Source organism: Geotrypetes seraphini, chromosome 3, assembly GCF_902459505.1.
Source record: "Geotrypetes seraphini chromosome 3, aGeoSer1.1, whole genome shotgun sequence".
NCBI lineage: Eukaryota > Metazoa > Chordata > Amphibia > Gymnophiona > Dermophiidae > Geotrypetes > Geotrypetes seraphini.
In genome coordinates, this window is record NC_047086.1 from 285,309,745 (window position 1) to 285,335,366 (window position 25,622).

The 25,622-nt window shown below is 42.5% G+C and overlaps 1 protein-coding gene across 2 annotated transcripts in view; it reads right to left on the reverse strand.

Moving 5' to 3' along the window:
• CNST (consortin, connexin sorting protein) overlaps positions 1-25,622 on the reverse strand; it is a 169,352-nt gene that overhangs the window by 57,082 nt on the left and 86,648 nt on the right. For both annotated transcript variants that reach the window (XM_033937047.1, XM_033937046.1), the window contains exon 9: positions 2,790-3,667. In XM_033937047.1, the coding sequence (XP_033792938.1) occupies positions 2,790-3,667 (878 nt within the window). The remainder of the gene's footprint in view (positions 1-2,789; positions 3,668-25,622) is intronic.

A 25,622-nucleotide genomic window follows, 5' to 3' on the forward strand; every position in this document is an offset into this window, starting at 1 on the left:
TTCATGTAGCACATAGTAACAGTCAGCATTTTTATAAACACTGACTACCACAGCCAGAATTAGCCCTGGGCATTCAATGTTGGGCCATATCTGGGCTCCAGCACTGAATATCTGGGACCAAATTCAGGATAAGGAAGGAGCTCATCCAGGTTCTGGTTGATATCCAGCCAGGTCAGCATTAGACACTTATGCGGGCTGAATATCAGCTATAATCTGCAAGAGAACAAGCGGGTTCCCTCCTCCATTAAGCCCCAGACTGGGCCTCCCCCCCATCTACTTTTTCTATGCTGGCTGATCTAACAGAGTTATAAGGGTAGGAGCAATGACCACTTGCTGAACTGCCTGTCACAGTTCCTTTCTCAAAATAGCCACTGCTGCCTGTGCTGTAGAATCCCACTAGACTACGCCTCACTGCTATAACTTCACACAAGCGCTTTCCTGCGTCTGTACGCGATTGTGAGGAGGCATGGAGAGGACAATCGCATACAGATGCAGGAAAGCGCTTGTGTGACGTAACAGCGGTGAGGCGGGCAACGTTCCAGAGGCAATGCAGCTTGTACGTAATCTCGTGCTGGAGGTGAGAGCTGAAGGCGGTTGCAGACGCGACCACCAGACACTTACAGTACAAGTTTTCCATAAAGAATCGTTCTTTATAATACCAAGGGCCTCAAAATGGTACCTTGTCTCTTGCAGTTGATACTTTGATAGCTTTTCACTTTCTGCATGTTGCACTGCTTTCAGCTGTTATCAGAAGCAAGGAAAGATAGCCAAATTTGAAAAAGCTCATGCAGAACTCAATTGCATTGATAAGTATTGTAAAATATGGAAAGCCATGACTGATTTTTGTGAATCTCCTTGATTTTGTACTCTTACTCATGGTTATGGTTTAGGAGTATGTGGCATGCTATGGAGAATGTTCTCTGTTTATGACTGACTATTCTTTAATGTTGTGTTTTAGATGTAATCTTCTGTATTACTCTGTTTATTGCACATACCGCTATTTATGATGGATATTAATCCTCTTCAGTATTATGTACCTATGTGCATGTTCACACAGTACATGTATTTTTTTTATTCACTGTTATTATAAAACTAATAAAAAAATATTAAACTTGAGAAGCAAGGAAAGATTTATAAACTATAACGAGTTTTACCTAATGCAAAGTGGTCATTTCTTTAATAAGACATTAACTATTTTTTTTGCGTCCCTCCAAATACCTACAAATTCAAAATGTAGCTTTGCAAAGGATTTGAGTTTGAGACCTTTGCACTAAAGGGAACATCAACCCCCCCCCTCCCCAGCACCGAATAAATGGAGCTACCAGTAGCTGCTGTACATGTGTTGTGTGAGCACACAACGCGAACACAGCAGCTGCTCCCAATAAAATAAAAATTAATTAATTACAATAAAATAACTCCCCCACACACAGGACAATCGGAAGGAGGGATACCCACTCCCTCCCGCCTTAGGACACCCCCACCTCCCGACTAACCCCCCTCCCCGATGATCAGCAGGAGGGATGTCCACTCCTCCTGCCTGAGGACATCCCCTCAATAACCTCCCCCACACATGACAATAGGCAGGAGAGATGCCTACTCCCTCCTGCCTTATCCCGCCTCATGAAAATAGCCAGCCTTCCCCTTCCCAGTGCATCCTGGGATGCACGAAGAGGGCCCTAAGGCTCTGACTGGTCCAGGCGCCTAAGGCTCCTCCCCCTGATGGGTGGAGGGGGATCGGTCAGGGGTTCTTCTGCACACCGCTGCTGCTTGCTGCTCTCCTGCTGGCTGAGCTGATTGCAGCAGGGGAATCCCTGCTCAGCTCAACTGGCAGGACTCCCCAAAACCAACTGCGGTTTCAGGGAGTCCTGCTGGCTCAGTTGAGCGGGGATTCCCCTGCCGTAATCAGCTCAGCCGACAGAGAGAGCAGCAGTGGTGAGCAGATTTTGACAGGAGGGTTGAGGGGAGGAGCCAGGTACAGTTCCTCACCCATATAATTTGCATGTTATTCATGCAGAGCATCACCTGTTGGGGAAAAATCGCTCCCGCCATGGTATTTTTTTTTTAAACTGTGGCTTCAGAATGTTGTGCATTGGAGCCTGAGTTCGGTTCTATAACTGCCTGTCACTGAAAATTAAGATAGCATAACTTTTAACAAAAGTATTGATAGTCACTTAAAACTATGACTTTAACACCTCTGTTTCCCAGAATGTCATATGGGTTTGATTACACCTGATTTTTGTGCCAATCAAATTTCTCGTGGCATCAAGGGCGGTACTAAGGGGTACAATCAGGGTGTCTGTCCTGGACTCCCATGCTCTAAGGGCCTCACACTTGTCCAAAGCATAAGAAAGCAGAGCTCACTGCAAGGTTTGAGACCTCTTGCAAATTTCTGCTCTCCGTCCCATCATGTCTAACATTGTCCTTGCAGGGCATTAAATTACAGCTATGCAGCAAACATGAATATGGGTTACCATCTAAACTAAGCTATAAATATAAATACAAATAAATAATAAATAGATTCAAGCAACCTCATCTATTCCTACATGGATGAAATAAAAACTTAGTCCAGTGCTTCCTGCATAGTGCTAAAACCTAAAAGACACCCTTTCAAATGAAAAATAAAAAGAATTCTGTCTAATGTCTGCCTCAGGCAAACATTTTTCAAGAATAAGTTGTGGGAGTTAAACATGCAACACAGACTACATCAGTTAATGGAAACAGATATCTAGGTCTTAATACATGAAGGAGAAAAAAAAACACCAAACAAACCAGACTTCAACAGCTCTTACCTCTTCAACTTCTATCCTTTTTGCTAGTTCATCAAGAGACACAAAGCTGTCTTCGAGTGCCGAGTCTCCTGGACTGTAAGAAGCATCGTCATCAGTCAGAGTATCAACATCATCTTGCTGTTCCAAATTTGCGAGACGGTCTCTGGAGTCTTTTAAACTCCCATTTAAAAGGGGGATACAGAAATCCTCAGTCATTTCATTTTGCATCTCCTCATCTGTTTCTTCCCTGCATGTGCTTGAACGTAAAGCATGTGTACGTTCGGTCGTTTTTACAGTATTTTCATCGGATGCCAAATTACAGGTGCTAGAATCAGTTCTGCCCTGTATAAATTCTCTCTCGTTGTCATCTTCAAGCCCCAGCGGCTGCAGTCCTGGTACAATATTTCCTAGCTGACTCTCGACTATCTCAGCTGAGTCATCACAGCGTTTCGTCCTGAATGAATTTCCCTCAGTTTGTGAGACACCTCTGTTAACTTTCTGATCAGGAAATGTGTGATCAGCACCCCTCAATCTCTCTACAATTGGTTCTTTGGAAAGCTCCTCCTTGAGCTCCTTAGAGATTGCAGTTATTTGTGCTACATCTTCACTGAGCTGTTTTTCTCCTGGCTGTATGCAATTGTTATCTTTCCTTGCATCCCCAGAGCATAAGCAGTCTGAGTAAGGCCTGCCCACTGACTCTGTGGACTGGGTGTCACCCTCGAATGTCGATTCAGCCTTGTGGTGTTGCTCCTCCATGTGGACCTTCCCTGAAGCTGCCCTAAGGCTTGCTGCTTCTGTTAGGCTATCAGGTTTGCCATCCCGAGGCAAACTCGCAGTCATCTTCTCCTGTGTGTGCTGTTTTGCTCGTCCTGGTTTAGTGCCAGGGTGAGTATCACCATCTAGACATTAGATAAAAACAGTTCAAACATTTTTAAATGCTGCAATATGTATCAGAAACAAGCTGGAATTCAATAATGCTTTTAAGTGAATTTTCTTCTGCTAGTGAACATGGCCGTACTCCAGCTAATAACAGGCATTAGCTACACTTAATATTTAATAAGTGTTTTTCTTCTTTATACATTTCAATGGGTAACACTAGGACACTATAAATATTTTAAGAAAGAGGAATAAAGATGATTACAATTATAAAATTACATTATGGGCCCAATTCTATAAATGATACCTAACGGCGCCTAACTTGTAAGCACGAGTCAATCAGCTGTGCAGCGCTGCTTATAGAATCACGCCTAGCGCCACTAGTGCCTAAGTCATCCACGCCTATTCTCTGCCCCTAACCATGCCTATAGTTTATTAAAATTTGATTAAACGTGTAACTTAAAATTTCAAAGCATTGTACAATAAAACCTAAAATTGAAACAACCAATGTAAAATAAGCATATGCCATACAGGACAGACTAACTAGGGGAGGATGAGGGGAATAACAAGAGGATAAAAACATAAGGCTAAAAACAAAAGGATAAGATGGGAGAATGTTTTAATTTTTGAAATAAAAAATAAAAGGATAAAAGTAAATTAAAAGGCATGGGATAAATCAATCGTAGGCATCTTTCAAAAGAAAGCATTTTAAACTACTCTTTCAAAGTCCTTAGTTCAATGTAGTCTTGTTAGAATGTTTATTTTCTTATTTTTTCTTCTATTTCTATTTCTTACTTTTATTACTCAACTAATTGTTATTTTTCCAGGTACTTCAGTTAGATTGTGAGCCTTTTATTGTATCCTTTAATGTATATTTCTCTGTAAACCTATATTACTTATAATTTTAATGCACACTATTGTCTATTTTCTGTAAACCGCTTAGAATCCTAACGGAGTTTAGCGGTATATAAGAAATAAATTACATTACATTACATTAAATTTATCTGCTCTTATGTATAAAGGAAGTGAGTTCCAAATTGAAGGTGTCGTTACCAAAAAGATGTATGCGCGATGAGTGCCAATTATTTTTAGTGAAGGGACATTAAGGGCTCTTTTTACTAAGCCACGTTAGGGCTTTAACGTGTGGAATAGCGCGCACTGCATTGCTGCGTGCGCTAGATCTTAACGCCAGCATTGAGCTGGCGTTAGTTCTAGAAGCGTAGTGTGTGGTGTAGCGCGCAGTAATTTCCTGCATGCATTAAAAACGCTAGCGCGCCTTAGTAAAAGGAGCCCTAAGAGTGTGTTGAGATGCAGACCTTAGGATGCTGATATGCGTCATTAGGCACCTTGACCTACACATTGCTAGGCGCTGTGCAGCATTCCGTGCAAAAATTAAATTAATTGTTTAATTTTTTATAAAATCTGGTTTTTTCAAAAAAATCTTTATTAATTTTTCAGTCTAAAAACAGTGTACAAAGGAATACATACAAGTAATTTGAAAAACAGCACTTAGATCCATCCATAAATACATGCAAAACCATTTCCACCCCCCTCTCACCCACCCTGATTCCAATGTATCCAAATAAACCATACAACAATACACACATACATGTAATTAATAAGCAAATCCTAATTTAATATCCCTCTCCCTCTCCTGGATGTGCAAATCAAACCAGAAAAAGGGAAATAAGACATTTAATTAGAATTGATAAAATTGGTCAATGGACCACACGTCAATTTAAACAACTTATTATTACCCGTTTGTTCAGAATTCATTTTATGGATTTTATGATACAAGCATAATGAACTCTACCATAAGGTGAAATTTAATCTATCAAAATTCCTCCAGTTTGTAGTCACCATCTGCATGGCTACCCTGGTCATTATACTGAGTAATCTGCTCTAATGTCTATCTATTGGAGGAGTACGAGATACCAACATTCCACAGAATACCGCTTCGTACGACAGTGGAACCGCACTCTCCAGAATCAAATTAATATGTCCCTACATAGACTTCCAAAAATTGAGTAGCAAAGGACAATAGAACAACAGATGATCCAGTGTCCTTATGTCAAGATGACAGTGCCAATTAACAATTAAGTTCCATGCAGAATTCAGTTAGGCATCCTAGATTAGGGCACTGTCTATAGAACTCCCCCCTTTGATTTCTGCAGTAGCCTAATGTCAGCAAATGAAAACATAAAACCATGACTGCAGATAAAGGCTAAATGGCTCATCCAGTCTACCCACCCGCAGCATCCACTATCTCCTCCTCTCCCTAAGAGATCCCACATGCCTATCCCACACTTTCTTGAATTCAGATACAGTCTTTGTCTCTACCGCCTCTACTGGGAGATGATTCCATGCATCTATCATTTCATTTCCTTTAACCCTTTAATTGGCAGATGGTGAAACGACTGATTTATGTAACTTGATGTTGAACGAGAGCAACAGTGCCAAGTAACAGACCTCCCATAAGAGCCATAGAAGACACATGCTGCTTCTGAGCAACAATGCCAAATAAAAAGTTATTAACTTACTATACCACTACTATACCACTACAGAGAAAAAAAAATAAATAAAAGGAACTCCAATTTGTTAACAGTAAAGGAAAATTCACTCATATCAAGAAGAGAATTACCGTATATTTTGCTCTATAAGACACACTTTTTCTACCCCCTATAGGCAGCCCCCCCGGGTACCTTTTTTTGAAGTCCGTTGGAGCTTTCCCTGCTCCTACCTGTCTCCCTCGCCGGACGGCTCTTCATCAGTTCGGACAGAGTGGCACAGAAGGCAGGCGTGTGCTGTTTGCGTTCCTGCCTGGTCTGGCGCCACTCCCTGATTGGCTGCAGACAGTTCTTGCGACTTGTGAACAGAAGAGCCACCTGATGAGGGAGAAAGGCAGGAGCAGGGAAAGCTCCAACAGACTTCAAAAAAAGGTACCTGGGGGGCTGCCTATTGGAGGGGGGTGGCTGGGCTACCTACAAGGCGGGGGTGCCTGCCTCTGCTCCCTACGGGGAGGGTGCCTGTGCTGCCTATGGGGGGGGGGCTATGCTGTTTACGGGTTTATCACTCTATAAGACCCTACCACTAGATCACCAGAGGAGGTACAGGGCAGGGTGGTGGGAATTTTTTTTCTTGGGTTTTCTTCCTCTGCAGGTGTGTGCGTCTTATACAGTGAAAAATACAGTATACACTCATTCAAGTAATCAGATGAATGTCAGAAAACAAGTTCACAAGCTTCAATCACGGAATGGAGGAATAAGCCTGTTCAAATAGCCAAGTTTTTAGAAGAACTTTTAAATTTTTTTTTTAAATCTTCTGCACATCAATTTAAAGGTAATTTGTTCCAACAGAATGGTGCAGCAAAAAAAAGAATTCATAGTTATGTGTTGATTCCAATTGTGCTTGTTGTAGGTTAGACAAAATCATCTTTGAGTCATTTAAAGAACTGAAAAGTCTGGTATAGTTAGAGATAAGAGATAATCTGGTGAATCTTGTTTGAATACTTTAAATGCATGTGAGATTAACTTATATTGAATTTGGTAAACTACTGGATGCCAATGATATTGCTTCAATAGAGGTGTACCACCCTTTTGGTAAAACAGTATTTCCTTAGATTACTTTTAACTTCATCCTATGCCCTCTTACTCTGGAGTATGAAAGACACTCGCCTCATGTGTATTAATGCCATGTAGATATTTAAACATGTCTATCATATCTCCCCTCTCTCACCTTTCCTCCAAAGTATACCTATTGATATCTTCGAATCTATCCCCGTACACCTTATGACGTAGACTACCAACCATTTTAGTAGCCTTCCACTGAGCCAACTCCATCCTGTGATATCTTTTTGAAGGTGTGGCCTCCAGAATTGTACACAATAATCTAAATGAGTAAATGGAAGTAAAACCTGGATGTCTCAACCTGTCCTCCTTTTTCTGGATCCAAGCAAAAAGAGGCACTGGAGATGTCAAATCCAAGCAGGTGGTCAGTAATCCTTTATTAGCAGTTTGTATCTGGAGCCATATGATAACCCCAATAATACAAAAAATAAGGGTTTCAACAAAATAAATACTGCTACCCATATACACTACTACTGTTGAAGGAAAGTAAAATCATAGCCTGAGCGTATACCAACCAATACCATAAACATAATAGGGTGGAGAAAAAAACTCAGAGTAACGTGGCAATAATGAACACAATTAATGCAGAGCTGCCATAATCACAACCATTTGTACTTTCAGCAGGGAGAAATGGTCTCACTACCTTACTGTCTTCATTCAATAGGTTCTTTCAATATTTGTTTAATGTTCCTCAGCGGGCCACCACACACTCAAGCATTCTCATTGTGTATGGCTTTATGCTCCCCATCCTCACTGGAACAAAATATTCTTTCAATGTTATACTCGTTTACTTATTATTATTTTCTATATAAATAATAAAGTTACTTAGCTTTTAGCTTTGAATTTAAAGCAAGACGCTGTGCAGGGGAGTTAGTGTGAAAACACCGACATGTTTCGCCCGTGTTAATACAAGGGGCTTTTTCAAGGTTCCAACTCCCTGTATAATATAAAGTCAAGATGTGAATTAGCTAGTCACCCTTCCCAACTTCTTACATACATTATTTATCGAGTATACTTAAATTAAATCTTACAAACATTCATACCTCTCACAAAGATTCGACCGCCATAGCGTCCAAACGAAATGGCAGGCCGACATTGTATCATGTGATTTAAAGACTCAGTCCCCTCCCCTCTCATGACGTCGGGGGACGGAGCATCTCCAAATTGATTCTATTAAGGTACACTGAAATTCTGGAAGACCTGGAGGTATCTAAACATTCAAGAGTCTTATATAAGGGATGCCCATTCAAGCTCGTTGTTAAGCTAAGTAGAGGGGGTTGCAATGGGAGTGACAGTAGCTCCATCTATTGCGACTTTATATGTGGGGAAGTTTGAATCTGAATTTGTGTACCCTTCGGCGTTCTTTCAATCTATTCAAAGTTGGACAAGATTTTTGGACGACATTTTTATAGTATGGGATGGGACAGAACAAGATTTGAAGAAATTTTGTACGTGGATAAACACCTTGAACCCACATCTACAATTTGTAGCCCACTACAGTAAAACCGAGATTGAATTTCTTGATATTCTGATCAATAAGGACGAAGCAGGAATACACACTACTTTATATAGAAAAGCTGTAGCAAGAAATACACTACTCCACTTTAATAGCCACCATCCATACCATTTGAGATACAACCTGCCTATCAGCCAGTATTTAAGAATCCGCAGAGTTTGTTCAACTCTTGCTGAGTTCAAAAAAGTGGCTAAAGATTTGGAATTGCGATTTCTAGCGAGGGGCTACCCGAAAAGATCCCTGAGGCAAGCTTATCTGAGAGCCAGATACGCTCAGAGAGACCTTTTACTATTAGAAAAAACAGCTACTAAGGAGGAAGAGCTACTTGTTTGCGTTTTACCTTATTCCAGCGCATCAGGAGTATTAATATCCCTGATTAAACAATTTTGGCATACACTGAGTTTACACCAATGTCTAGTAGAACCTCCCCTGTTCTCACATTGCCGGGGTAAGACCATCGGGCAGGCACTTTTAAAACCTGATAAGAAGACAGTAGACCCCACTATGCTAAGGGGCCATGAAAAATGCCGACAGTGCCAGTGGTGCAACTCGACCTTGGAGGGCCCCCAATGGACTGATCCACAATCGGGGCATGTAATTAAATCTAAGACCAATACCAACTGTAAAACTTCCCGGGTTGTCTATATCATCGTATGTCCATGCAATTTAATTTATGTAGGGCATACTAAGAGAGCGATCAATGTTCGTCTCAACGAACATAAATCGCGGATTACTACTCTGACGACACAAGCCCCGATAGTCCAACATTTCATTGATAAACAACATGGGACCCACCATCTTAAATGGAGAGTTATTGACCATTTAGAAACCGAGGAACTTAAAGGGGATTGGGAACAGAAATTAAATATGATTGAGCAGCGGTGGATTTACCGCTTAAACTCAGTGACCCCATATGGACTTAACAACGAGCTTGAATGGGCATCCCTTATATAAGACTCTTGAATGTTTAGATACCTCCAGGTCTTCCAGAATTTCAGTGTACCTTAATAGAATCAATTTGGAGATGCTCCGTCCCCCGACGTCATGAGAGGGGAGGGGACTGAGTCTTTAAATCACATGATACAATGTCGGCCTGCCATTTCGTTTGGACGCTATGGCGGTCGAATCTTTGTGAGAGGTATGAATGTTTGTAAGATTTAATTTAAGTATACTCGATAAATAATGTATGTAAGAAGTTGGGAAGGGTGACTAGCTAATTCACATCTTGACTTTATATTATACAGGGAGTTGGAACCTTGAAAAAGCCCCTTGTATTAACACGGGCGAAACATGTCGGTGTTTTCACACTAACTCCCCTGCACAGCGTCTTGCTTTAAATTCAAAGCTAAAAGCTAAGTAACTTTATTATTTATATAGAAAATAATAATAAGTAAACGAGTATAACATTGAAAGAATATTTTGTTCCAGTGAGGATGGGGAGCATAAAGCCATACACAATGAGAATGCTTGAGTGTGTGGTGGCCCGCTGAGGAACATTAAACAAATATTGAAAGAACCTATTGAATGAAGACAGTAAGGTAGTGAGACCATTTCTCCCTGCTGAAAGTACAGGTGCTTTGTATTTTTTCATTCTAAATTTATTGAAATAGAGTGCCTAGTTTACATTTTATAATCACAACCATTGGCATACAAAACATTCAACCCATGTACAAACAATCTCACAGCGAAGGAGGAGCACTCACAACTGTGGCTAAGGGTGCACGATAAGTATCCGGTGCAGTTCTGTAGGTCACTCTGGGCTTCAATTTCTATCAAACAATGATCCAAATTCCGTACATTACCCAAGGAACAGTCCAACTCCATGCAAGAAAATCTGACAAGAATTCATGTTTCGATGAAGCCAGCTGCTTCAAGGGAAAAATTACATACCTCGTTCTTCCTATGCTCCAAGACTGTTTGTACATGGGTTGGAGGTTTTTTTTTTTTAAGCCAATGATTATGGCAGCTGTTCATTAATTGTGTTCATTACTGCCATGTTACTCTGAGGCTTTTTTCTCCACCCTGTTATGTATGCAGTATTAATTGGTTTTACTTTCCTTCAACAGTAGTAGTGTATATAAGCAGGATTGCCAGATTTTCCAATCAGAAAATCCGGACCCCTTAGCCCCGCCTCCCAGACCCACCCAGTTTCCTCCCATCCCCGCCCTATAACACTTTAATCCCGCCCCAGCCCCGCCCCCCACTGCCTGCTCTTGTTCGGCAGGAAGAATATCCGTGCATGCGTGGATTTCCTCCCTGCCCGACACAATTTGAGGAGGCTTTTCAAAACCCGGACAAAGTGCTGGGTTTTGAAAAGCCGTCCGGGGAAATCCAGACGTCTGGTAATCCTAAATATGAGTACATATATATAAGAACAGCCATACTGGGACAGACCAGTGGTCCATCTAGCCCAGTATCCTGTTTCCACAGTGGCCAATCCAGGTCACAGTAATTGATAGAAACTCAAATATGCGTATGAAACATTTATGCTACCAATCCCAGGGTGTCTCAATAGTGGACAATGGACTTTTCCTCCAAGAACTCGTCTGTCTTTTTTTAAACTCTTCTATATTAACTAATGTGTGAGGGAGTCTACCATATCTAAGGTGACCATTTATTTTTTTCATCAAAAGGGGACATCTATTAATTCTCAGTCCTGCCCCAATCCCGCCCTTGCCCCGCCTAATCCCACCCTAGCCCCGCCCCAACCTTAGCCCCACCCCCCAATCCCGCCCCCAATTTCTTCCATTCATTTTTCATGTATACATAATATCTTCATATTAATTCATAATAGTAACCTTAAAATTAAAAAAACTACAAAGCACACTATAAGCAGTGAAAATGTTAATTATCATTTATATTTGGGGGGTTTCAAAGATGTCAAGGCAAATGACTTTAAAATATGCAATGTCACCTCAGTAACTATAGAAAAATAGATAAATATAGTGCAAAATATAGACCGCAGATATAAATTCTCAAAACTGACACATTTTGATAACTAAATTGAAAATAAAATCATTTTTCCTACCTTTGCTGTCTGGTGATTTCATGAGTCTCTTGTTGCGTTTCTTTCTGACTGTGCATTCTTTCTTTCATTTCTGCACTCAGACCCAATTGTCCCTTTCTGTTCCCTCCCTCCTTTCTTCCTATGTCCTCAGTGCCTCCTTCCTATGTCCTTAATGCTCCTTCCTGTGTCCTTAGTGCCCCCAGTGCCTCCTTCCTATGTCCTTAGTGCCCCTTCCTATATCCTTAGTGTCCTCGGTTCCTCCTTCCTATGTCCCCATCACTGCCTTCCAGTCTTTGTCTCCACCCCCTCCCCTATGTGTTGACATCTCTCTCTTCTCCTTTCCTTCCTTCCTTCCCACTCCACCTCATGGTCTGGCATCTCTATCTCCTTCCGATCTCTCTCCTCTCCTTCCATCTCCCCCTCATTATCTGGCATCTCTTCTTCCTTTCTCTCCTTCCTTCCTCCTGGTCTGGAATCTGTCTCCTCCCCCTCCCCCCATATACCCTGACATCTCTCCCTCCTCCATGGTCTTGGCATCTCTTTCCTCTACTCTCCCTTCCCTGGTCTTCCTTTTTCCCTCTCTCTTCCCAGTTGGTTGCAGCAGCAGCACTTCTCTTCCCCTATCCCCTCCCCAATTGGATGCAGTAGCAGCTTTTCTCTTCCCCTCTCCCCCCTCTTGGGTGCAGCAGCAGCAGCTTTTCTCTTCCCCTCTCCCCCCCTTGGTGCAGCAGCAGCAGCTTTTCTCTTCCCCCCTCAGGTGCAGCAGCTTTTCTCTTCCCCCCTCCCCCTTGGGTGCAGCAGCAGCAGCTTTTCTATTCCCCCCCTCGGGTGCAGCAGCTTTTCTCTTCCCCCCTCCTCTCTTGGGTGCAGCAGCAGCTTTTCTATTCCCCCCTTCCCCCCTTGGGTGCAGCAGCAGCAGCTTTTCTCTTCCCCTCTCCCCCCCTTTGGTGCAGCAGCTTTTCTATTCCCCCCTCCACCCCCTTGGGTGCAGCAGCATGTTTTCTATTCCCCCCTCCCCCCCTTGGGTGCAGCAGCATCATTTCTCTTCCCATCCCTTCCATCGGCAGAGTCACAAGCTTCCCTCCATCGCTGACCTATCTTCTATAGGTCAGCGATGGAGGGAAGCTTATAACTTGCTGCTCTTCCTTGCTTCGGGCCTTCCTCGTTGACGGGTCCTGCCTTCGCGGAAACAGAAAGTAGGCAGGAGTCAGACCCGGAAGCGAGGAAGGCCCAAAGCAAGTTGTAAGCTTCCCTCTGTGTCTCGCTTAGCTTCCCTCCGTCGTTGCCCGTAGTGAATTCCTGCTCCGAGGCTCTAACGTGTGTATGCCGGCTTCCCTTCTCTTCTCCTCCCCCCGGGACGTAACTTCCAGTTTCAGAGGGAAGCCGGCAAGCACACGTTAGAGGCCAGAGCGTGGGTTCAGTTTGCATGCTGAAGTCAGCCCGGGAAGGAGCATCGGCGGCAGCAGCAGGATTAGCCAGACGCGGAGAACACTGCAGGGTTTTGGTGCTGGACCGACCATCCCCTTGTGTCTGCGTACAGCTTTGGGACGCTGTCCCTGAAAACGGGACATTTTGGCGTCCCTAAGCGGTGGCTCGGGACAACGGGATGGTCGGTCCAATAACAGGACTATCCCGTTGAAAACGGGACATATGGTCACCTTAACCATACCCCCTTCTGGATACTCCCTCACAATGCCAGAGCTCCCTTAATATAGGTAGCTCCTCAGAGGGAAGTGACACGGGAAGGAGGAGTCAGGGAGACAGGAATCAGGAAGTATAAGAGGCCAGGCTAGAACTAGCTAGAGGAAGCCCAAGGGACAGAAGAAGGCAGAGGTGATTCCCTTACGCATCTTGACTACAACCCTTAGATACTCTGCTTGGCTGAGGTGAGCCAATATTCCTTTCGTTGCTGAACACCTGTGAGTTGCTCTGAGGTCTGGCTGGGACCAGACCCTGTTGCCTGACTGAAGAAAACTGTTGAAAGACTGTGTTTGGGGTATAGCAGGCACAAACCATGATCTATATAGAAACATAGAAAATGACGGCAGAAAAGGGCCACGGCCCATCTAGTCTGCCCACATTAGTGACCCACCCCCTAACTTCCTCCAAGAAGAGATCCCACATGCCAATCCTATCTTTTCTTAAAATCTGGCATGCTGCTGGCCTCGATTACCTGTAGTGGAAGATTATTCCAGCGGTCAACCACCCTTTCAGTGAAGAAATATTATTCCAGCGGTCAACCACCCTTTCAGTGAAGAAATATTTTCTGATGTCGCCATGCAATTTCCCACCCCTGATTTTCAGTGGATGCCCTCTTGTATGCCTTGGGTCCTGTTAGCCACAGGCCCACCTCAGGACTTTGGAACTAAAAGACTGTTCATTATATGCCTGACCCTGTGAAGTAACAGGGTGCTGCATTTTTTCCTTTTAAGTTAATAAAGAATTTTCCTTACCTTCTATGCATGTGTCTGGCTGTTTGTGTACCAAGCTAGACCTTACCTGCTTGTGCTGTTACCACAACCTCTGGCAATGAGTTCCAGAGTCTAACTATTCTTTCGAGTGAAAAAATATTTCTTCCTATTGGTTTTAAAAATATTTCCCTATAACTTCATCGAGTGTCCCTAGTCTTTGTAATTTTTGATGAAGAAACTGATTCACTTTTTTTACCCATTCTACACCACTCAGGATTTTTATAATATCTTGAAAGTACTTTTTTTTAAGTTGCTCAAACAGTATCAACCAAATCTATGAAAAGGCAGCACTGCAAATATTACACCAAGAGCTAGAACACCAATATATTTCCTACTGGGACAAGAGAATAAGATGGATTATTACAGATTCCTACACTGAATTATACGCTAGCAGAAACACTCACCTCAGCCACACATGCAAAACACAGGCAGACACCCACCAAATTTAAAACAAGGGATCACAAATTAGAAACTGAAATATGTAGACAAAAACTAAATTGGAAACCCCAATAAATCAGGCTGTGCACTGAGTGCAACATTAGACAAATAGAAACAGAAATGCATTTCCAAATTTTGCTCTGGTACTGAGCAAACTACAAATAAATTATAAATACTTATTTTCCAAAGCTGATATATTCCATTTCAAACTTTAAAATAAAATGTGTTTTTCTACCTTTGACTGGGCATTTAATTTTTGTGTCAGTCCCAGAGTGACCATCTTCTCCTTGCTTCCTTCTGCCCTTTGAGCTGACCATTTTACCCGTGCTTTCCTCTGCCCTTCAAATTGACCATCTTTCATCTGGCTTCCCTCTGCCCCTGAAGTTGACCATCTTTTCCGGCTTTCCTCTGCCCCTTGAGTTGATCATCTTCCACTTGTTTCCTTCTCCTCCCAGCCCTCCGCTCTGGGCTTGCTCTCTTTGTCTTCCTGCAGGTCACACCTCCTCCCATGCACTCCCCAGTTTACCCTCCATGCTATTTTGCCAGTCCACCTTCCCTCCATGCTGTTTCTCCAGCCCTCCCGCCCTCCATGTTGTTTGCCAGCTCCCTTCCCTCCCTCCTCCGATGCTAGTTCTCCTTGTGAACTCCTGACTCCCCCACCTACCTCCTCCCCGCTGTAATTTTACAAAAGGTCTGCTCCCTTGACATCAAAACCTGGCTACGCCTCTGGGAATAAGAAGTTGTATTTTACCATCTTTGCAGTCTGCTAAACATATGAAAGATGGTATTTAAGAACAGTTATAGACACAGACCACCTCAGGGTTGACTCAGCCCTGACCAAAGAGAGGCTGCTTACCCAATGATCACAGTTCTTCATAAGAAATAGAAAGATAAGCTTATATGTGAATCTTACACGCTGGTGATTTTATTTTTCTAATCATTTTTCCCACTCTCTGGTTGAACTTCCTTATTTCTATTCTCTTGTGTTTCCAAGGGCCTTCTTATTTGCTGTTTTTCTCTCTTTCTTCAGTTCCTGCCCTACATCCATCTTTGGCAATAACTTTTAATATTCAGCTTTCATCTGTTTTTCTGCTTCCTTCTCAAATCTACTGTTCCATGTCTCCCCTTCCCATCTATCCATGTGTACCATCACCTCCCTTTCTCTGTCTTTCCACTCTCCTCCCTCCCATCCATGTGTACCATCCTCTATTCCCATCGTTTCTTAAACAGCATTTCTTACATCTCTCTTCCCTTCCCCACCCCTCCCATTCCTGTACACCATCTCCACCCTCTCTCCCCTTCCTATCCCTGTACAGCATCTCCTCCCCCCTCCCCAGGTTGTCTGCCATCTTGGTTGTTTGACATCTTTCTCCTCTCCTTCCTACAGTATGGCATCTCTCTCCCCTCCTTCCCTTTCTTCCTTTCCCTTTGTGGTCTCGCATCTTCCAGTCCTTCTCACCTACCTCTCTCTCCTCCTCCTTCCCTTTCCTGGTCTGGCATCTCTCTTGCCTTCCAATAACCCGACCTTTCTCTCCTTCCCTTTCTCCCTCCTTCTGTTCTTGTATCTCCTTCTCTCCTTCCCTCTTTCTACTTCCTATCCTCCTTTCTGCCCTCCTTCCCTTTACCTTCCCTTCCCTGGAAGCCTGGCATCTTTTTCTTTTTTTTCCTCTCCATCCCCACAGTCCAGCATTTTTCTAATGATCCCCTAGCAACCACCCCTGCGTTCCTCCCCTCTATGGGATCCAGTAAGACAGCTACTCTTGAACTCTTTGAGCTGCTGGCAGTGTGAGTGAAGTCAACAAGCTGCAGTCAGCGACCCAGAAACTTTCCCTCTGCTACTGCTTCACGTCTAAGCGGGGACAAGAAGCAGAGGGAAAGCTTCTGGGTCACGGAAGGAAGCGTGTTTACTTCACTAATGCTGCCAGTGCCCCAAAAAGTGAAAGAGCAGCTGCAGTGATGGATCCCATGTGGGGGGGGAGGGGATGGAACCCTGGACTGCTATGCGAGCCGCCCAAAAGATCTCCAACCGTAGGCCACTATTGGCTCGCAGGCCCTGCAATGAAGGCTACTCTAGTAGTACGTCTGTGGTCATGTGAGGTCCCCAAAATATTAGATGTGCTTGGGCACCCACAGAGCTGGCACCTATGGCTCCATCACCATTTCCTCTTGTACCGAATCATGCACTCTACTAAGGACTAGATATAGAGATCTAGAATTGCTTCACCTCTTGTTGGTTCCTGAAACAGCTGCTTCATAAAGCAGTCCTTGATTTTATCAAAGAATTTTACCTCCCATGCATGCCCTGATGTTACATTTACTCAGTCAATATCGGGGTAGTTGAAATCACCCATTATTATTGTGTTATCCAGTTTGTTAGCCTCCCTAATTTCTGGTAACATTTCAGCATGTCTATTCATCCGGGCAAGGTCCATGATAGTATACTCCAATCTCTATCTTTTTCCCCTTTACACATGGAATTTCTATCCATAGGGATTCCAAGGTATGTTTTGGTTCCTGTAGAATTTTTGATCTATTTGATTCAAGGCCCTCCTTAACATACACATAATGCTACACCTCCACCAATTCAATCCACCCTATCATTGTGATATAATTTGTATCCTGATATCAAAGTGTCCTATTGGTTATCTTCCTTCCACCAGGCCTCAGAGATGCCTATTATATCTATCTTTCATTAAGTGGTGTATATTTTAGCTCTCCCATCTTGTTTCTTAGGTTCTGTTCTTGGGCCTCTTCTTTTTAACATTTTTATAAATGATATTGCTGAAGGGCTGTCAGATAAGATTTGCCTCTTTGTGGATGATACCAAAATGTGCAATAGAGTAGACACCCAGGTGGTATGAATAACATAAAAAAAGACCTGGCGAAGCCTGAAGAATGGTCTGAAATTTGGCAGCTAAAATTTAATACTAAGAAATGCAAGGTCATGCATTTGGGCTGCAAAAACCCAAGGGAATGGTACAGTTTAGGGGGTGAAGAACTTATGAGCACAGCAGAAGAGTGGAACTTGGGTGTGATTGTATGTGATGATCTTAAGGTGGTCAAACAAGTTGAAAAGGTGACGGCGAAAGCTAGAAGGATGGTAGGGTGCATAGGGAGAGGTATGGCCAGTAGGAAAAAGGATGTATTGATGTCCCTGTATAAGACTTTGGTGAAACCTCATTTAGAATATTGTGTACAATTCTGGAGGTCGCATCTTCAAAAAGATATAAAAAAGATGGAGTCGGTCCAGAGGAAGGCTACTAAAATGGTGCCTGGTCTTCATCATAAGGCATATGGATTCAGACTTAAAGATCTCAATCTATATACTTTGGAGGAAATGCGGGAGAGGGGAGATATGATAGAGACGTTTAAATACCTACATGATGTAAATACACATGAGTCGAGTCTCTCATTTGAAAGGAATAAGGGAGTATAGGAGCAATCTAAGGAAATACTTTTTTACAGAAAGGGTGTTAGATGCATGTAACAGTCTCCCAGATGAGATGGTTGAGACAGAGACTGTCTGAATTCAAGAAAGCCTGGGATAGGCATCTGGGATCTTTTAGAAAGAGGAATAGATAATGGTTACTGTATTGTCCAAATGTATTCCACTGTGAATGTTTGCTTGTAACCTGTTCTGAGCTACTGGGAGGATGGAATAGAAATCAAATTAAATAAATAAATAAGATGGGCAGACTGGATGGGCCATTTGGCCTTTATCTGCCATCATGTTTCTATAGAAAAAATGATATCACAATTAGTACTAATATTATGGAGGTGGGGCCTTGGGCAGGGTCTGGGGAAGAGTTTGAGCTCTCCCAATCATTTTAAAGTTGGCTCCTATGGCTGGAGCCACTTGATAACAGTGATCATAACTTGATTGGATCTGATATAATCTCTGGAGTAAATACACAAAGGAAATCTAATACAATAGCATTTAACTGGAGACTACGATAACACTGCACAACAAAGTTTTTGCTTCCTGAACACTGCTGGGTGTTTCTTATAGAATTTTGGGTGCTGATCATGAATATTACATCAAAAATTACCCATCACGTACCATTTCAGAGAAATCTTCAATTTTGTCGTGATTTTTTCTTATATTTGGATGCAAACAATTTTTTCTCCCATAAGTGTCTTATCAACAACGGTTTGTGCCGCCTGGGTATGTCCATGCATAAAATCTAGCCAGGTTGGAAGCTGTTTTATGGAAGATGACATCCTGGGCATGTCTGGGCAGGTCTGAACGAGCTTGCGCTGTCTCACCATGCTATAATGGTGGCTTCCATACACCGATCCTGCTCATTTGGTTAATATAGATAGTCCGTGTGTGTATATAGTATCAGTATAGTAAAGTATAGTAGTATAGTAGCTGTAGCAATATAACAGTAAGTAAGCTTGATGCTATAGACGTTTTGGTGTCGGGCAATATGTCTCGTCGGTGTCGTAACAGCCGCGACACATTCTGCTATATCTGTGGGGAATATACACTTACGCCTCAGAGACGTTCGATGACTGCCCTTGTAAAGAAAGCCTATCATCTGTATTTTGGCTGCAAAATAGGTGATCAAGACAAGCAATGGGCGCCTCACATTTGCTGTGCGACATGTGCTGTTAGTCTGAGAGCCTGGCTCAGAGGTACTCGAAAGACGATGCCATTTGCTGTTCCGATGATATGGCGAGAACAGAAAGACCATGTGACGGACTGTTATTTCTGTTTGACTAATGTGTCTGGTTTCTCTGCCAAAAACAAGAAGTCAATTGAATATCCTAATCTGCCTTCAGCAATGAGACCCATGCCACATGATGACAGTCTTCCAGTTCCGAAACCACCAGAGGATTGGACCTTAGACGAACCAGATGAAGAAACTGCAGTGCAGGGTTCTAACAGTGACATTGACCCGGATTTTGAACCATCCTCATCAGGCGATCCACATCTGATAACACAGTCCGAATTGAACGATTTGGTCAGAGATTTGGGTCTGTCAAAAGCAAAAGCTGAGCTGCTAGGTTCGAGACTGCAGGAATGGTGTTTGCTATCACCAGGTATGAAAATTTCTGTGTTTCGAGACCGGCATCATGATATAACCAAATTTTTTGCACAAGTCGACAGTCTCTGTTTCTGTTGTGACATTGAAGGATTGTTCTCGGTCTTTGGTTGTGATCACAACCCGGAAGAGTGGCGTCTTTTCATTGATTCGTCAATGTTAAGCCTGAAAGCTGTTCTGTTGCACAATGGCAACGTTTATCCTTCAGTACCTGTTGGCTATGCAGCACATATGAAAGAAACATATGAGAATATGGAAATGTTACTAAAGTATGTCCAGTATACCAGGTATAACTGGAATATCTGTGGAGACCTCAAAGTCGTTGCTCTGTTACTAGGACTGCAGCTTGGCTATACAAAGTACTGCTGTTTCATCTGCGAATGGGACAGCCGAGACAGAGAGTCGCACTATTCTAGAAAGAACTGGCCACTCCGTAAAAAGTTAGTTCCAGGACAGAAAAATGTAGCACATGAATCGCTTGTTGACCCGACAAAGATATTTTTGCCTCCTCTTCACATTAAACTGGGACTCATGAAGAATTTTGTGAAAGCAATGAACAAGGAAGGGGAAGGTTTTCGTTATTTAAGACAGATGTTCCCAAGAATAACTGATGCCAAGATCAAAGAGGGTATTTTTGTTGGCCCCCAGATCAGACATGTTATGAGTGACAAGCGATTTGAAGATCTGTTAGTTGGGCCGGAAAAAATTGGCTGGAAAGCCTTGAAAGACGTTGTTGACAATTTTCTGGGCAATTACAGAGCCCCAAACTACATTCAGCTGGTAGACAAACTTCTCAAAGCATACAAGAGAATGAAGTGCAATATGTCACTCAAGATTCATTTCCTCCATTCACACTTGGACTTCTTCCCCGCAAATCTCGGTGCTGTGAGTGACGAGCACGGTGAAAGGTTTCATCAAGACATAGCTACGATGGAGAAACGATACCAGGGCAATTGGAATCCGTCAATGCTTGCCGACTATTGTTGGATGCTACAACGTGATGCACCAGACACTGAATATAAAAGAAACTCGGGAGCAAAACACTTTTAATTCTGTTTCATTTAGTCGCTTGTGCGAAACGTAAACTTGACTATATATTTTATTGTCAGTAAACATAAAAATGTCTATTTCTCATAGTTCTTACGTGATGCAGTAAAACCAAAACCATATTTGAGCATACCAAGTTGGTACCTGTCATAATCACCAAAAACTTTTCAGGAATCAAGACTTAACCAAAAAATTGTTGTGCAGTGTAATATGAAGAGTAAAGAAATTTAGAAAAGCACCTGCAAAAGTCAAAAATTTTACATCAGGAATGGATGTTATTCAAAAATACCATCCTGGAATCCCAAACTAGATATATTCTATGTATTAAAAAAGGAGCAAGGAAGACCAAACGGCAGCCAGAATGGTTAATGAGTGAGGTAAAGGAAGCTATTAGAGCTAAAAGAAAATCCTTCAGAAAGTGGAAGAAGGATCCAACTGAAAGTAATTGGAAGCATTATAAGAAAGGCAAGTTAAATGTAAGGTGCTGATAGGGAAGGCAAAGAGAGACCTTGAAAAGAAGATTGCATTGGAGGCAAAAACACATAATAAAAACATTTCTATATATATTAGATGTAAGAAGCTGAGAAAAGGATCAGTTGGACTGCTAGATGACCAAGGGGTAAAAGGGACGTTCAGGAAGACAAGGCCAAACCTAAAGAGAGATTAAATTAATTCTCTACTTTAGTATTCACCTACCAATGCCAGAAATGGTATTCAGTGTTAATGAGTCAAAGAAACTGAAACAAATCTCTAACATTGGAAGATGTAATGAGGCAATTTGACAAATTGAAGAGTATACATGCCAGAGTACTGATGGAATTGAAAAATGAATTTTCAGAACTATTGTTAGTAATTTATCTTTAAAATCCAGCATGGCATGGCACAATGCCAATTTTTTAGAAGGGTTCCAGAGGTGAACTGGGAAATCATAGGCCGGTAAGTCTGACATTTGTGCTGGGTAAAATGGTAGAGACTATTATAAAGAACAAAATTACAGAGCATATAAAGTACATGACAAAGCCAACATGGATTTAGTTAAGGGAAATCTTGCCTCACCAATCTACTACATTTCTTCAAAGGGGTGAATAATCATGTGGATAAAGTTGAGCTGGTATATATTGTGTATCTCGATTTTCAAAAAGCATTTGACAAAGTACCTCATGAAAGACTGGATTAAGAACAGATTAAAAAGGTAGAAAACAGAGAGTAGGGTTAAATGGTCAATATTCTCAATAGAGAATGTTAAATAATGGGGTACCCCAGAGGTCTGCTGCTTTTTTAAATATTTACCAATGATCTAGAGATAGGAAATAACTAGTGAGATAATTAATTTAAATTTGCCGATGACACAAAGTTGTTCAATTGCAAAAGGATTGTGAAAAATTGCAAGAGGACCTTGCGAGACTGGGAGACTTGGCATCAAAATGGCAGATAGGTTTAATGTAAGTAAGTGCAAAGTGATGCATGTGGGAAAGAGGAACCCAAACTATAGCTACCAGTGATGCAGAGTTCCATGTTAGGAGTCACTGCCCAGAAAAAGGGTCTAGGTGTCCTTGATTTTGTGAATTTACATCTGCTGTCTCTATATTGCACTATAAAGGGGATATTTTATGTGATTAATTGTATGATTAAACATTTTAATTGCTATACAGCCCTAAAAAAATATACATTTTAGATGGTAGTCGCTGACACCAGCTATAAGAACATAAGAATTGCCACTGCTGGGTCAGACTAGTGGTCCATTGTGCCCAGCAGTCCGCTCACATGGCGGCCCCCAGTTCAAAAACCAGTGCTCTAAAATGAGTCCAGCCTCACCTCCCAGTTTAGCAGGAACTTGTCCAGCTTAGTCTTGAAACCCTGGAGGATATTTTCCCCTACAACAGACTCCGGAAGAGTGTTCCAGCTCTCCACCACTCTTTGGATGAAGAAGAATTTCTTTACGTTTGTATGGAATCTATCCCCTTTCAACTTTAGAGTGCCCTCTCGTTCTCCCTACCTTGGAGAGTGTGAACAGTCTGTCTTTATCTAGTAAATCTATTCCCTTCAGTATTTTGAGTGTTTTGATCATGTCTCCTCTCTGTCTCCTCTTTTGAATACCAACTTGTTTATTATTTTATAATTTGACTTCCTCACCATCAAATACTAAGTATTTTTTATACTCTGTTGGTTTATTTGTGTGCTATTTTAGTACATTTATAAGGAGTGATAAAATTTTCAACAGTGTTAGAGGTTAATGATGAAAGGAGAAACTTAATTGCAAGTATTTATAGTTCAGACCACTAAAAAGCTTTGAAATCTTGTGGGCAGTCAGCAGACAATATGTAGACATCTGTGGGAAGCTCCCCTATTTTACAAAAAGCCTCTTACCATTCACTGCACATCCCCAGAGAAATATGCTACTTTATACTTTGTTGCACTGAATTTCTCAGTTTATTGGATCTATATCTAATCTAATGCCTGATAAAAACAGTAAACATAACAATGAAGCTTGGCCTTCACCACACTTAAGTCTTTTGGTGACAACCTGACTATATTCTTGCTGTCTGTGTCAACAATGGAACATTCTATGGAATTAGGGGAAGATTCTCAAATGTTGGTGGTAAAATCCGATGGGCTGCTATCACAGCTGCTACTGTAACGATTTAAAAAAGGCAAGCCAATCTCAAAAAACCTCACATGCAAATGAAGTTCGCGAAGGGGCTTTAAACAACCTGGGCTAATCAGAGCCTTAAGCCGCTCCCCGGCACATCCCAGGGTGCACCAGGGAGGGGAAGGTCCACCATTTTGAAGAGGCCAGCCTGCTGGCTTGAGGGAGTAGGCATCCTTCCGACTGGCCTTTGTAAACAAGGTAAGTGGGGTGGGGGTGGGGGTATGTGTCAGGGGACTGTTGCTTGGCAGCGGAAGGGAGTGGATGCTTGGTGGCAGGAGGGAGTGGGCAACCCTCCCGCTGCTGGGGAGTATTGGGGGGCGGGGTGTTGCTTGGTGGCGTGAAGGAGTAGGCATCGCTCCTGCTGCCAGGGGATGGGAGGGTGGCTGTGGGGGGGGGGGTTGCTTGGCAGCAGCAAAATTTTCTGGCAGATCTGAGTTGTCAAGCCTTACTTTCCTGTCAATGCCTGAGCCAATCAGCACTCAGGCACTGACCAGAAAGTAAGACTAGTCAGGTAAGATCCTCTGACATTATCCCCATGTCCAGCTATCTGATTGCAGGCCGCCCTCTTTGCCTGGTTCCTTCGATCTTATCAAACATAATGTCCTTCTCCAAAGATCTTTCTCTTTTGATAGTGTGACCAAAATAAGATAGTTGTAACTTCACCATTTGGGCTTCGAGTAACATAGCCGGTTTGATCTCTTCCAGAATCAATTTATTAGTTCTGATGATCCACGGAACGCATAAAATACTTCTTTAGCACCAAAGCGCCAATGAGTCAATTTTCTTTTACAAACTCATTAATAGCTGGCAAAGTTCATCCAATACAATTAAAGGATAACATGGATAATCAGCTGTTCACGCAATAGCAAGATGTTTACTAACAAAGGAGATCATTCACCTATTATCACTCTTCTGGCCTTAGTTCTTTGATCCATCAGCTAGTTCTAATGGACACTGCTGAACCACTAGTTCCTAGTTAATTTTCCAGATTTTTGGGTATGGTGGTGGTTGTTACTAAGGAGCCGTTGCAGTTAAGGCAGTTCTGTGGGTAAAACTGTGTATTATATATAGAAATAGGTTTTTATAAAATTGCTCTCCTGAATATGTGTCTGAATGGCCTAGTGCTGTCCATATAAGAAAGGAAGCAAGGGCTATGCAGTTGTCCAGATCTTGCCGCGTCTGAGGCCCAGAAAACTGCAACAATCAAGACGCTAGCTGCAGAAGCCTAAGAGAATATAGAAGCAAGGGCTTTTATGAGGTGGAGCCAGACAGGCTAAAATGTTTTCCATTTAGAGGGGTAATTACTAAGGTTTATAAAGGCAATAATGTATGTTATTTGCCCCTTAACACATGAGGCCAGGGTATTGTTTAAATTTGGGACTCTCTGTTATAAGACTCTATGATGTGGATAGGCACCCGGATATATACTGGATCAATTTATGGCTTTTTTTTTTTATGTTTAAATGATTTTTATTAGTCCAGCAGTAAGAAGCAAATACAAACAGTAGTACCATTCAGGAAATAACATTTTCAACAATATAATCAGTTCCCCTCCCATCCCCCCCTCCCCTCCCCAAGAATCCATGGCCAGTCCAACAGCTGAGAGTGGGAATAAAATCTTAAAGATTCAAAAGTCTACTGCGAGCACGCGGTGTGAGGTCCTGCCAGAAGTGCTCCCACACCTGACAAAATTTGCGACCCGGGCCAAGAGTCAAGTCTCCCACCATGCGTCTCTCCAGTGTTGCGTGCACTATCATTAGGGATCTCCATTGTGTATATGACGGGGGATCACGGGAGAGCCAGTTGGTGAGGATGGCTTTTTTTCCCATCAAAAGGGCTCTGGAGATAATTGCTGACATTCCCCTGGGTTTGGGCGAGGCTATATTATAAAATCCAAATAACACCCTCGGTTGCGGAAGCCATCGCCTTCCCCAAAGCGATGTGGTATATAGGCCAAGATGTCTCCAAAACTGTTGGATTGCAGGGCAGGCCCAAAACATGTGACTCAAAGATGTGTGAGCCTGATTGCATTTCGGGCAAGAATGCGACGCAGTAATCCCCATCCGGGCTGCACGTTCCGGTGGAATGTAAAGTCTAAGAACAATTTTCAATTGCATTTCCCAGTGAGTAATATTAGGTGACACCTTCTGAATGTTCTTCAGGACCCGTTGTAAC